Source organism: Trichosurus vulpecula, chromosome 4, assembly GCF_011100635.1.
Source record: "Trichosurus vulpecula isolate mTriVul1 chromosome 4, mTriVul1.pri, whole genome shotgun sequence".
Lineage (NCBI taxonomy): Eukaryota > Metazoa > Chordata > Mammalia > Diprotodontia > Phalangeridae > Trichosurus > Trichosurus vulpecula.
Window position 1 is genome coordinate 57422323 of NC_050576.1, and position 13627 is coordinate 57435949.

The window sequence follows — 13627 nt, forward strand, 5'->3', positions numbered from 1 at the left end:
GACTTAAAATCAAACCTGTGCTAGGTCTCCAAACCAGTATGACTTCAGCTGTGGAAGTGGTACAGTAAAAGGGGAGTTGAGGAATGGAGAGTAGAAAAATGTAGAGGAAAAAAAAACACTGCACTGTCTTAGCTAGATTTTAAAAAATACAATTTCTGAGAACTGAAATTATGATCTGTGTTGGGTGGGTTCCTCCCCTTAGCAAATAAGATAATGTGTTGACTGTCTATTCCATTCTACCCTCAAGAAATACTCTGTATAGAATGGCCAATGGATATTTATAACGAGAATTTTGTATTTTTAATCTCACCAATTTTACTGCATGGATTTTCTAAATTAGTAAGTCAAAATGTAAGAAGTCATTGCTTAAGTGTGGTAACAAGTTCCTTATTTTAAAAATAATTTTGACTTGATCCGTTAGCTTTGGGAAGAATCACAGACAGAACTCAAACTACTTTTTTGGGACCATGTTTCATCATGGTATGATATAGTTATTTTTAAATGAAAACTTTAGGTTTTGGTAAAATTTTAAAAGAATTTCATTGAAAAGACATCTATGAAGTTATTCATTCATCTGAGTTGCAAATCGTCACAACTGTAGTCACCATTCCACATATCAATAAGCATTATATGTCTTCCAGTGTTTTTTTCATATTGAATAATTGCCAATTTTTTAAAAAAATTCATATTCAAAACTTGTCTGCCAACCTCTGTCTATAAATTCAATACTGCTTCAGATACTTAACCAAATGTAGTTTATTAGCAGTGGAGAAATTCTTTTGACCTCGTTAGCTTTCATGAAGACCTAACTCCCTCCACATTTGCCACCATTACTTCAGGGACCCTTTGGAAGATGACGGATAAGGGGATACTTTGCATCAGGTCAGTATTCATAGAGTTGGGTTCTTGTTGAAAATCCTTGAAGATTATGATCACTTAAATTGAATGGTCATTGCCTTCTTGGTGTCCATTGGTTAAGCCATTATAATTTAGCTTCATTATTGAATATTTTTATTTGAAATTTGGGAATTTGCTTTAAATTTTGTCATTAGATGCATCAATTCACTCACACTCTTCCCTTTTAACATGCTTTTCGTTTTCTTCCTATTAAGTCATATGAACATTATTAGGCTGAAAGTCATGAATTCAAAACCCATGTTTCCAGTCCCAGTTTAGTGTCATGGCGCTGATGCATTTAGCATGTTATTGTATCTTGTCTTAACCTTCTATCAATGACATATTAAGATTGACACTCTTGTTGCTTCATTCACTAGGTCTTTCATGTTGGTATTTTAATAATGAAACAGCCTCCTACCTTCAGCTTTGATTCCAGGTATTGCCTGTTTTCCACTAATGGGCCTAATCAGTGAGAATAACCTAGCATTGATAATCCACTTTAGACTCACTAATGTGGTAAATTTTAATTTTTTTGTCTTAATGTGGGCTTTGAAGGGGATAAATTTTGTTGTTGTTTTAACACGTTAAGAACAAGAAATGGTGAAGAGTAAAATGAGCAGAACCAAGAGAACATTGTATATAGTAACAGCATTATTGTTTTAAGAACTACTTTGAGTGAATAAGTTATTTGGACTATTATAAATACCCAAATTAACTGTAAAGGACATATGGAGAAAGATGCTATCTGCATCCAGAGAAAGAACTGACAAATAGAAGTATGTATAGAATAATTTTACATATGTATACCTACTTGTGTCAAATGATAGAAGAAATTTACATGATCATTTTGTTGCATATTTTAAAAGAATAACGGTTGTATAGTAGTAGTATAGTAGATTTGTGATTTCACGCACAATCATCTTTTTTATTTTACTATGTTATGGAAATACTTGTTTTATTACACGTTTTTAAAAGAAAAAAGAACTCTGCACACTTGTGTGAATCCTGTGGGAATGAATGAGCAGAAGACTTCTACAGTATTAGGTGGTAAACACAAAACTACATGTTTTAAAGCAGGCCCCAGTCACAGCAACCACAGACCACTCTTTTATATGCCTGATTCTCGCACATCTGGATGCCTGATATCTTCCTGTGTGTGTGTTTTAATATATTACTGCTTTTTGTGGGTTCCTTTGCTCTGTTCAAAAGCAGCACTGCGAAAACCACTGAAACTTCTATAAAATTCTATTGTAGTTTCGAGGAAATCTGTAACTTGGACTTCTTCCACTGTTTCTAAAAAAGAAGAGAGACAGATCATGCACCTCTCACAGCTATGGGTAGGAGATGCCCTTTGACTGAATCCAAAAGTCACAGAACAAATCCTTCTATTAAGGGGACTTCTTCTGTGAAATTTAGATTCAAAGGGCTACACTTGAGGACCTAGAGAAATACATGTGGCCTGGATGCCACAGGTTCCCCACCTCTGGATTGGGGGAAGATAACTATACTAATGCATTGTTCATGGAGCTATGCATGAATAAGACTGATTTGGAATGCAATTTGGAATTATGCAAATAAAGTACCTAAAATGTTCACACATCTTTGACCCAGAGATTCTACTACCAGGCTTATATCTAAGAAGGCCATTGGTAAAAAGAGATTCCCAAAATATACATCAGCATTTTCTGTTATAGCACATAATAACAAACAAAGCCAATACCTATCAGTTGGGGAGTAGCTAAGCAAATGGTGATATGGGAATATTATAGGATATTATTGAGCTTTAAGAATGGGTGAATATGAGGAGTGAAAAGAGTCATGGGAAGTCAGCTGAATGGTGCAGTGGATAGAGTGCTAGCCTTGGAATAAGGACGACCTCCATTCAAATCCAGCCTCAGATACTTACTAGTTGTATGATTCTCATCTGTAAAATAATATTAATGATAGTAACAATAACAGCATACCTACCTCTCAGTGTTGTGTGTATAAAATGGACTATTTGTAAAGCACTTTGTAGATGCTAAGGCATCATATAAATGTTGTTATTATCTGATGCAGAGTGAAGTAAGCATAATCAAGAAAAGAAAATACACAATTACTACAGCAATATAAATGGAAAGAATGGCCACACACAAAAAATCAACAGCGAATGTTGCAAAATTGCTAAAAAAAAAAAAAAGGACAAAGAAGCATGGCTTGAAAGAAGAGACATGAGAAGACACTTCTACCTCACCTTTTCTCAGAGGTAAGACGTCCACAAGATGGTACATTACATGCAAGCTCAGACTTTTGAATCTATTGATCAATTCTGCTGTTTTTTTTCTTTTCCTTTTTTTTAATCTTTAAAAGTACTATTTGTTACATGGCATGCTTCTCTGGGAGGGAGAGAAGGACAATGGGTAAAATTATGGCACTGTAAAAAAAAGGTTCAACTTTTATTCTCCTCAAAAAGGTATTGAGACCATTCTTGGCTGAATCAGGGGACTAAAGGCTCAAACTGTTGACGTCCTTAACTTGTCCCTTGGGTACAAAGCAGTTATTAGGAGCTATAGGAGTTCCCCAGTGCTTAGTCCAGAACCACCAGCCTACTCTAGCAAGATTGAAATGTAATGACCTCACCGAAGTGGATAGGCAGGGCAGATGGAGGTGAGCCTGAATTGGCCTTCATGCTCCTGATGTTGCTTTGCAAGATGCCTCTAGAGATGGTAGCTGTTTGCTGTGAGTCATCCCCAACTCCTGGTGGATTAGAGGGTAAACTGCTTGGGCTATTCAGCAAGGAGAAACCATTATGAGTATGCTCTGTGTCTTAAAGAGCTGTACTTTGAAGACAATTTTAGTAAACTGTCTTTTAGACCCTCCAGTTTTGTTGGACCTTCTAGATTGGTAATTTAAGCCTCCTTCAGATTCTACTAGGGGAAACCTTCATAATTCAGTTTACCTTCAAAACAGCCTGGAGGGATTTCATTTCAGGGGGATGGAGAAAAGAATGTTTCCCTCACTGGAAAAGGTCACATTCTAGAGAACTAGTTGTTTTCTGCCCTTGCTGGAAATGGATACCCTTGTATTGCTAATGGTCATCATAGTGCATGACTCTGTGGGGAGGCCTGCTGTAAGAAAGTCCCTCCCAGCTTCAAGGGAATCATATTTGTGTGTGAATGGGTTTTGCATGCCTTTTTGGAAATGACAATGCCGTAGAACCTGCAGCCCTTAGTCCTAGAATTGACAACAGCCACTGAGGGGTGGATTGAGGGGCCCCAACAGTAAGAAAATACAAACCAAGGCAGATCCTTGCAATTTTAGGATTGTCTAACAATTGTGCTGAAGAAAACATCTTCCTTGTTTCTTTTCATTTGCAATTTGAGTGGCCAATCAGAATTTTGCCGCATGGATTTTTATCATGATTCTTTAGTGCAATCCATTGGGGGAGAATCTTCAAAGTACAATGCTTTCATTCTTGCCAAGAGCCAGATACATTTATGGAATTAAGGATATGGACAAATGTACCATTCGTATCCTCATCTAATTAGCTGAGGACAGGCAGGGATGCTGCATCAGGGTAAAAAGTTTCCACACCCACCCTCAAACTATTAACTTTCTGTGTCTGTCTCTCTTTGTCTCTCTGTCTCTGTGTTTCTCTGTGTGTCTCTGTCTCACTCTCTTTGTCTGTCTATCTGTCTGTCTCTGTCTCTTTCTCTGTCTCTGTCTTCCCACACACACACTCCAGTAAGGGGCCCCAGCATAGCACAAAGGTTAGGCCCCAGGTACACTTCTTGAACTGCTTGCCCATCTCAAATAGAGTAGGTATAAATGTATTGGTCTAGACAAGTCTCTGGCTTTTATGTGTATTGGGTCGTATTTAGTCCTTCCCCCAGAATAGAAAGATAAAGTCTGTCCCCAACAGGAGCAGCACCCACCAAGCAGAATGCATAAGCAGACAGTGGGCACAGACATGGGTCCCTGCAGCTGTGAATAGAAGGACAGCTCCCAGCAGCCGTGACAATCCAGTGGCAGAATCCAGTCTCAGGGAGGGGAAGTATTGTGGCTAGTGGCACACACTAAGTATGTTGTGGCAGAAGACAATTCTTGTGATAACGATCAGTGATTCCACAGGAAGCATCATCATCTTTGCTCTAGTCCTGATGTTCCCTATGGTGCTCTCACTTTTGGTCACCTTTTTATAATGATAGACCCACTACTAACCGCAAAGATTTTGGCTTCACTCACCACATGGAACTTGCCCTCTGGACACTCTCCCAGATTCAGTCATTCCTTCACAGGAAGCTGTTAGATTGCTTGGTTTTGTTCTTTTGTATTTCTGTTTTAGTTTCTTTCTTCTTCCTGAAATATTGCCTATATATCAGACTTCTTGAATATCAAATGTCAGAGTTGACCAGTAACAGCCCTAAAGTCATCTAAGTGGAAGGTCATCTAGAGACTTTACAAGGAAGGAGTAAAATTGGGTAGGGTTAGCGTAGTCCTAGGCTAACCCTTCCCCTCATGCAACCTCGGCTATTTTTTTTCCTTAAAACGTATTGATACTATTATTCAGATTTGATTAACTCAGGGTGCTGAAGGTTCTGGCTGTTGATATCATTTTCTGGTCACCTGAGTACCAGGCAGATACAAGGAACTCCAGGAATCCTTTCTGATTTTTAGCTGGTAGACCACGGTAAATGACTTGGGCGAAGGTACTTCCCTCCACTGAACCAACCTGAGGTGTACTGGATATGCCTATCCTTGCTGAATTTCTTTCTCCTGCTATGGCTAAACGTTCCATTATGGGACTAAACTGTCATGGGACAGTTCTAAGTGAAACCCAGCCCAGAATATCTAGATATATCGATATGAGAGCTATTCTCAAAGAGCTGACAACTGAATCCACAGGTATTGTGAGCTCATCAATAGAGATAAGCTTCTCTCACTAGAAAAGAGGGTCGAAGACAGATGACTGGAGATCAGTGGTATGCTGGAACCAGCTCATATGGGCTCATAAGAGCAAGCTGTTAATTTTTCATTGTGAGTACTTACACCTTGGAAGTTCGTAAATGACACAAATTAGGACTTGATCTATCATTTTGTTGGTTGTCTACTGGACTTAAACTTATATAAACTGAGCAGAACCAGGAGAATACTGTACACAGTAACAACAATATTGTATGATGATCAACTTTGAATGACTTAGCCTTTCTCAGCAATACAATGACCCAAGACAATTTCAAGGGACTCTTGATGAAAAGTGCTATCCATCTCCAGAGAAAGAACTGATGGAGTCTGAATGTAGATTGAGTGTACTATTTTTCATTTTCTTTATTTTTGTGTGGTTTCTTTTTTGACTGTGTTTTCTTTCACAACATGACTAATAGGAAAATATGTTTTGCATGCTTGCATATGTGTAACCTATACCAAATTTCTTACTGTTTCAGGGACAGGGGGAGGAAGGGAAAGAATCTGGAATTCAAATTTAAAAAAAAATGATTGTTAAAATTGTTTTTACATGCAATTGCAAAAATAAAATATTATTAAAAATTATCTAGACTTAAGAATATGATAAAGTGTTAATAATACAGTTAATGTACTTAAAAGTATGTTGTGCGAACTTTCTTTTCAGTGATCCAGTTGCTAAATATCTACCAGTGCTCCCCTCTTTGGAGTAAAACCAAAAGTGTACAGAAGGACATGAACAATTCCTAAGCAAAGGAGTTTGGGAAGAATTGGTAGGAGAGGCAGAAGGAGAATCAAGAGAAAGCAATGTCATGAAAACCCAGAAAGGAGAGTGTATCCAGGAGGAGAAGACGGCTAACAGTGTCAAGAAGGTCAAAAAATAAGAGAACTGAGAAAAGGTCATTGGATTGAACAATTAAACTACTCTTGATAACTGAGGAGAGAGAGGTTCTAGTTGAGTGATGATGGTAGAAACCAGATTGCAGGTAACTGACAAGCAAGAGAAGAGGAAGTAGAAATGGAGGAGATAGCTTATTATGCCAATTTGATAGTAAAAGGGAAGGAGGGTATAGGATGGTAGTAAGGATCAAGTAAACGTTTTTTTTAAAGGCTGAGGGAGTCCTGGGTATGAGTGTAGGCAGCAGTAAAGGAGCCAGTAGATAGGATGATATTGAAAGATATCTATTTCATCTAATGCATGGGCTTTTTGTGAGGATCAAATGAGAAAAAACAATTTGAAAGCCCTTTGAAATGTATGAAATGCTAAAGAAATGCAATATACTGGAATTTTCCTATCTCTATAACACGTAGTGGATACTTTTTTCCCCTTGAATTGGATAGATTGATTTGCCAGCAATAGAAACTAATGATTCCATGGTAGTTGCTTTTCTCATTTTCTCCCTGAATAATGGTAACAACAGCAGAGTCATTGAAATTCAATAGAGTTTGTAATAGAAAGAGCACTGGACTAGGAGTCAGAATACCTGAGTCCAGGTCCTAGATCTGACTGCATGTATGACCTTACATATAAGCCAATCTATAAAATGAAAGGGTAGGATTAGTATTAAAGAATTATAGCTTATTAAGTGTACTCTGGAGAATGGCTTCTCAGAGCAAGGCCAGGTTCGTCTCCTTTTCAGGGTGCTAGGTTGCAGGCGGTTGGAATGTCTCTTTTCTACTACCATAGTCTCCAGCCCTCACGAATTATGCTTTCTCCATTGTTAGGGGCTTGCAATTAGCACCCTAGTTCCATTGAACCACTTAACATTGAGTAGCTTTCATAAAAGAACATCTCCTTTGAAAATATGGCAAGAACAAAGTACAATATTTTCTCCCATTCCAATACCACATGATATAATCTAGCCTATATAACTTCAGTCTCTGCATACAGTAGCCTCAATTTAGCTCAATTCCTATATGCTTTCAGACCCAACAAGATCATATCAAAAATGGCATCAATGCTACTGATGGGCTGGGGTTCTTAAGGTCACTTCTGAATGTCACTCCTTACTCCTTGGGGCCTTTTAGTTTTCTGCTAAAAAAAAAAAAAAACAACTGAATTCTGGAATACCAGGTTACTGAAGGAAGTTCTAGTAACTTCCTGCCTTGTAGGCATTGATACTACACTGTGAAAACCTGGTCTGGAACGCCACGATGCCAAAAGTACCCTCAAAATTTCAAAATCATAATGTCATGACCAAGAGAGTCACCAAACTCCACCAAGAACACTGAAGTAAAAGAGGAAGTGACTAAAGAGGACAGACCTTTGTAAATACCTTTGCAACCAGTCAAAGAATTTCTCCTTCACCACATAGTTAGCTGATCAGAACCAGACATTTGATTACAACTCTTCTGGAAGCAGGAATGAAGCTTGGCAGCATCTCTACACAGGGACCTGCCATTAGAGTCACTCTGAGCATGCACCAGACTACTATCACAACGGGATCATACATTTAGATCTGGATGGTAACTTGAAAAGGCGATATTCTCTCTCAGGTCATCTCTTACTCTAATAATCTATGAATCCATAGGTCTGGGAATAGCTTGTGTAGACATATAATTAGCACGTCTCCAATTTACCTAAAAATCTTTGTGATTAGGCCAACTGATCTAGGACTCTATGGTTGTAATGGTTTCTTTGAAGTCAGGACAGAGACCATATTTCATCAGGTTTGAAAAGTCCTGCCATTCTTTCTCTCCGCCTAGTTTGAAACTTCAGAGTCCTTTTTTATTCTTTCTTACAGCTAATTAATTATCCTATCTTGTTGTTCTCCCTTGTTTCTCATATGGGTCCCTTATTTTCCATTTTATTCTCACTGCTCTTGCTTATGTTTTTCCTTAACTGTTGCAATATCTTCCTAACTAGTTCTCTTGCTTTTGTCCTCTCTCTGGTCTAGTCCATTCCACATGGTACTTCCAAATTAATTGTCCCAAAGTACCCATTTGATTATGTTGTTCTTCAGGCCTAAAACCATCCATGGCTACCATCACTCTCCCTGTATGGAGGGAACAAGCATTGACCTAGCACCATTTTTCTTTCTTCCCTCCCTTCTGTACCCCCTTCCTTCCTTCCTCCTTTTCTTCTTCCTTCTCTCCTTTCTTCCTCCCTTTTTTGCTTCTCTCCTTTCTTCCTTACTTCCAACTTTCTTCCTCCTTCCCTTCTTTCCTTCCTCCTTTCCTTCCTTCCTTCTCTCCTTTCTTCTCCCTTCTTTCACTCTCTCCTTTCTTCCTTACCTCCATTCTTCCTCCTCTCTTCTTCCTTCCTTCCCTCCCTTCTTTCTCTTTTCTTCCTCTCTACTTCCTTCCTTCTTCTTTTCTTTCCTTCATTCCTTCTTTGCATTAATTTGTTCCTTCTTTTCTTTCTTTCTTTCCTTCCTTCTTTTTCCTCTATGTCTTTTATTAAATACAACCATAACTTTAGAGTTAGGAGAAATCTTAGAGGCCTAAGCCCCTTGTTTTGCGTGAGGAAAACAAAGACCAGAGAACTTGGCTGACTGAAGTTCCTGCAAATCACACATGGTAGAGTTGGGATGCAAGTCTGGGTCCTCTAATTCTAAATCTATCAGCGTCTTCACCACACCATATTGGAAGGGATCATATTTTTAGACTAATCAAAATCTAATAGATTTAGAGCTGGAAGGGAACATAGAGGAAATTGAGTCCAACTCCTTTATTTTATACATGAGGAAACTGACAATCAGAAATATGAAGTGACATGCTCAAGGTCACCACAACTAGTAAACATCTGAGTTTGAATTTGAACCTAGGTCTTTCTGAAAATGAATATTCCAAATACAAATTCACCAGTTAGGTATTCAAAGACCCTCATTATCTGGTTCAAACTTCTCTTTGCATGCTTTTGATCAACTATTTCGCATGTCCTGTGCTTTACTCACTGGTACATTCTTTTTGGTCTATTGGACTTTTCTTGGATCATTCTTCCTGCCCAGAACATTGTTTCAACCTTCATCTAATCCATCCATCCTCCAAGGTCCAGATTCAACCCCACCTCCTCAATGACTATTTCACTGACCTTCCAACTAACTGGAAGCAGTCATTCCCTCCTGTTGTCACCTATACTCCCCAAGAGGTTCCTACACTTTGGACCATTCCTATGGTACATTTTACATAAAGCTTGATAATTGTTTGCATGGTTTATCTCCTACCTTGAATTGTAAACTCTTCAAATGCAGGTGCTGTGTATCTCTTTGTATCCTCCACATTACTAAACACAGTTCTGTGCAGGATGATGATGATGATGGTGATGATGCAGCTAGGTGGTACTGGGGCAGAGTGTCAGAGTTGGAGTCAGGAAGACTCATCTTCCTGAGTTCAAATCTGGTCTCAGACACTTACTGGCTGGTGATCCTGGGCAAGTCACTTAACCCTCTTTGCCTCAGTTTTCTCATCTGCAAAATAAGCTGGAGAATGCAATGGCAAACCACTTCAGTATTTTTGTCAAGAAAACTCCAAATGGCGTCATGAAGAGTCAGAAAGAACTGAATAACAAAATTATTTTTATTTAAAAATAAATTAAATAATAATGGCACGATTATTTGTTGAATAAAGAGAATCAAGTGGTATAATAGAAAAAGTAGATGTAGAGCCAAAAGATCTGTGTTTGAGTTATAATTATTACACTTGAATATGAGAAAGATGCGTGATGTTATCCATGTAGGGCAAGTCAGGTACCATCTAGGTAGCAAAGTGGATACAGTCCTGGGGCTGGAGCAAGAAGGACTTGAGTTCAAATCCAATTCTAAGATACTTACTAGCTGTGTGGCCCTGGGCAAGTCACTTTGTGGCAGTTTCCTCATCCTTGAAATAATAGCATCTACTTCTCAGGGTTGTTGTGAGGATCAAAAAAAATATAATAGAGCTATTGTGGCATGATTACACCATAGTGAGGTTTAAGTGCCTTTATAACTTGAAGTTCTTAGTTTTAACCGTATTTTCTTTAAACTCAGGCTAATTTATTTGGCTTGACTTTGGGTCTATAGTAAATTGCATGGCTGCATATTATCAGCATGATAATTGTATTATTTGAGAGTATATTATTGTGGTTTAGCTTTTCACTAGGATTTGATTTTTCAAAGAGCTTATAAATTAGTATATACATATATGTTAATAAAATAGTCGTTAATAATATGACTTTGTAATTACAAATCATATTCATGCCCTTATGCCATTGTCCTGTCCTGTCAAGCAGCCTGTTAAAAGCCGCTCAGGAATGCCTTAATAATTACCCACTCCACTTATCTTGCCAAACTTGTTTTGTGCTAATGAGTGGGAAGGAGACTGGGTAATGGGTTGATGCTAAGAATAACATTTTTCATCTGATGGTCTCAAAGCACCTAGCAAGTGCTACTTGGCAGCAATCCTTATCTTTTGCTGATAAGGAAACCAAGGCTTTGGGTGGCTAAATAACTTTCCTGTAATTCTCCCAGACAGGGAAAGAGACACTCAATCTGCCCTCCTCTTTCCAGTCTCCAGTTCCAGGACTACATTAAAAAATACTTAGGATTTGACTCTCAGTGCTTATTTATTTTCTTATTAATACTTATTTGGAATTTGGTGGAATGAAAAAAGCCCTGGAGTTTGGAGTGAGAGGATTTTGATTCCATTCTTGGCTTCAATACTTACCAGCTGGGTCACATTGGGCAAATTATTTCATCTTTTTTTTTTCCTCATCATAAATGACTATACTATTTGCATTACTCTTCTCATAGAGATTTTGTGAGGAAAGTACTTTGTAAACCTCCAACACAAAGTGCTACTTAAATGTGTGCCATGAGGGTCTAGTTCTAAGAAGTAATTTTCCAGTAGAGGAGGGGGGAAGCATGGATGGGGAGAAAAGTTGAATTTTTCTTATTTGACACAATCCTCCTTGTTAAAATTTGTGCTTCTTCAGCATTATTTAGTTTTATTGTCCTTAATTTACTTCTGATGCAACAAGCCTATTGTTTGTTATTGTGACTAACTCCTCAATACATTTGATTTTGTCCTTCTGGCTATTTAGAATCGCTATTCGTTCTTTTTGCTTTCGTTCAGTGTTGTCAAACTATCTCCCTAAGTAATCCCTCCGGATTCCGAGGATGTAGCAGAAGCGAGCTTTAAAACATTATGGCTGAGGGGTGACGGGGGTGGGGTGGGATGGGGGACCATTCCCAAAGAGAGTCCAGAGTCTTTTCACATTGCTCTGATCGTCTTGCGGTTAAGTAAAGTCACGCACGTCCTTCCCACGTCCGGTAACAGAACCTGGTAAAACCTGCGTCTTCTAGAAGGAGGAAAAGTGGAAACTGCCTAATTGAATTGCAACTATCATACTAGTGGCACCTTTAAGGACCGGAGACTTGGTTGTAAGCTCAGCCTCCTTTACAGCCCACCTCTGAACTCTGATTGACAGAGTACTGGGTGAGGAGGAGGAGAAGGAGGACGAGGAGGAGGTGATGTGAGGAAAGTAGGGAGGAGGAGGGGCTCGTCTTTTCTCAGATGGCCAATCAGGGCAGGGGGGCGGGGACCTAGTCTCCCTCCTCCCCTCCTTCTCTCCTCCTCTGCCTCCCAGCTTCCCCGCCTCCCCCCCTCCCCGCCTTCCCTCCACCCCCTCCCCACTCCTCCTTCTCCTCCTCCTCCTCCTACTCCTCCTCCTCCTCCTCCTCCACCTCCTCCTCGTCCTCCTCCTCCTCCTCCTCCTTCTTCTCCTCCTCCTCCTCCTCTCCGGCTGTGGTTTTCTGTGTCAGTTTCAGGAGTCCTGAGCCTGAGCTAAACAAAAGCAGGAGGCAGAAGGGGCTGCTGGAGTTTGCAGAGACACGGAGAGGAAGGGAGGCTCTCTCTGCTTTGCCTGCTGCCGCTGCTGGGGGAGATCTGGCTTTTGCAACAGCCCACCCCCTTTGAGATCACTCTGGCTGGGGGTGGGGGTGGGGGGTGGCGGGGGGTGGGGGGGAAAGTTTGCCTTGCAATCCCCCTGCCTTCCTCTCTTTTCTCCAGATCAATGCATATTTGCAAAAGGATTAAGCCACAGATTTAAGCTCCGAGAGCCCATTTCTGCTTTGCAAAGGAGCCGGGACTAAAAACAACCCAAAATCCAGCTCTGATTTCTTTTTACCAAGTGGGAAGGTGGTTTATTTTTCTTGCTTTTTGGAGTCAACACCCTTCCTCATCAGCCCTCATCCCCACCCTCACCCTGCAACCCTTTCACGCCCCCCCCTTCCTCTCCCCACTCCCCATCCTCCCACCATCCTCTAAAAGAGGCAAAGGGATTTTTTTGGTCCCCCCCCCCCTTTATTCTGAAAAGGATTTGGAGACAGCTTGAACGATAAAAAGCCTTGGTAGTTCCAAGGAGCCGAGCAGAGGAGAAGAGGAGGAAGCAGGGGCTGCTGTCGCCTTTGGAGATGGATGATCAGCCCAGGTTGATGCATTCCCATGCTGGGGTGGGGATGGCAGGACACCCCGGCCTGTCCCAACACTTGCAGGATGGGGCTGGAGGGACCGAGGGGGAGGGAGGGAGAAAGCAGGACATTGGAGACATTTTACAGCAAATTATGACCATCACAGACCAGAGTTTGGACGAGGCGCAGGCCAGGTGAGATTGAGGCTTTTCTTTTTCATTTCTTGGGTGGTTTTATTTGTTTGTTTATTTTTTTTTCGGGGAGGGGGCGTGGGGAACAATGGGATTTGAATCACTACAGCGTATTCTTTTTCGGGTTATTTCTTTTCCCGTTTTGTGGAGCAACTACATGGCGGAGGAGTAAGATTTGCAGGAGTGTTGTTATTGAAAGTGTAATCGTCC

General features: G+C 40.1%; 1 protein-coding gene across 3 annotated transcripts in view; it reads left to right on the forward strand.

The window, feature by feature from the left end:
* Positions 1–12806: 12806 nt before the first annotated feature.
* Positions 12807–13627, forward strand: part of PBX1 (PBX homeobox 1) — a 329301-nt gene continuing 328480 nt past the window's right edge. Inside the window, exons 1-2 of one of the 3 annotated variants that reach the window (XM_036754029.1) lie at positions 12807–13246; positions 13393–13420. In XM_036754029.1, the coding sequence (XP_036609924.1) occupies positions 13234–13246; positions 13393–13420 (41 nt within the window). In that variant the 5' untranslated portion in view covers positions 12807–13233. Of the gene's footprint in view, positions 13421–13627 lie in introns of all 3 variants that reach the window. The other 2 variants (XM_036754028.1, XM_036754030.1) reach the window with 2 other exon arrangements.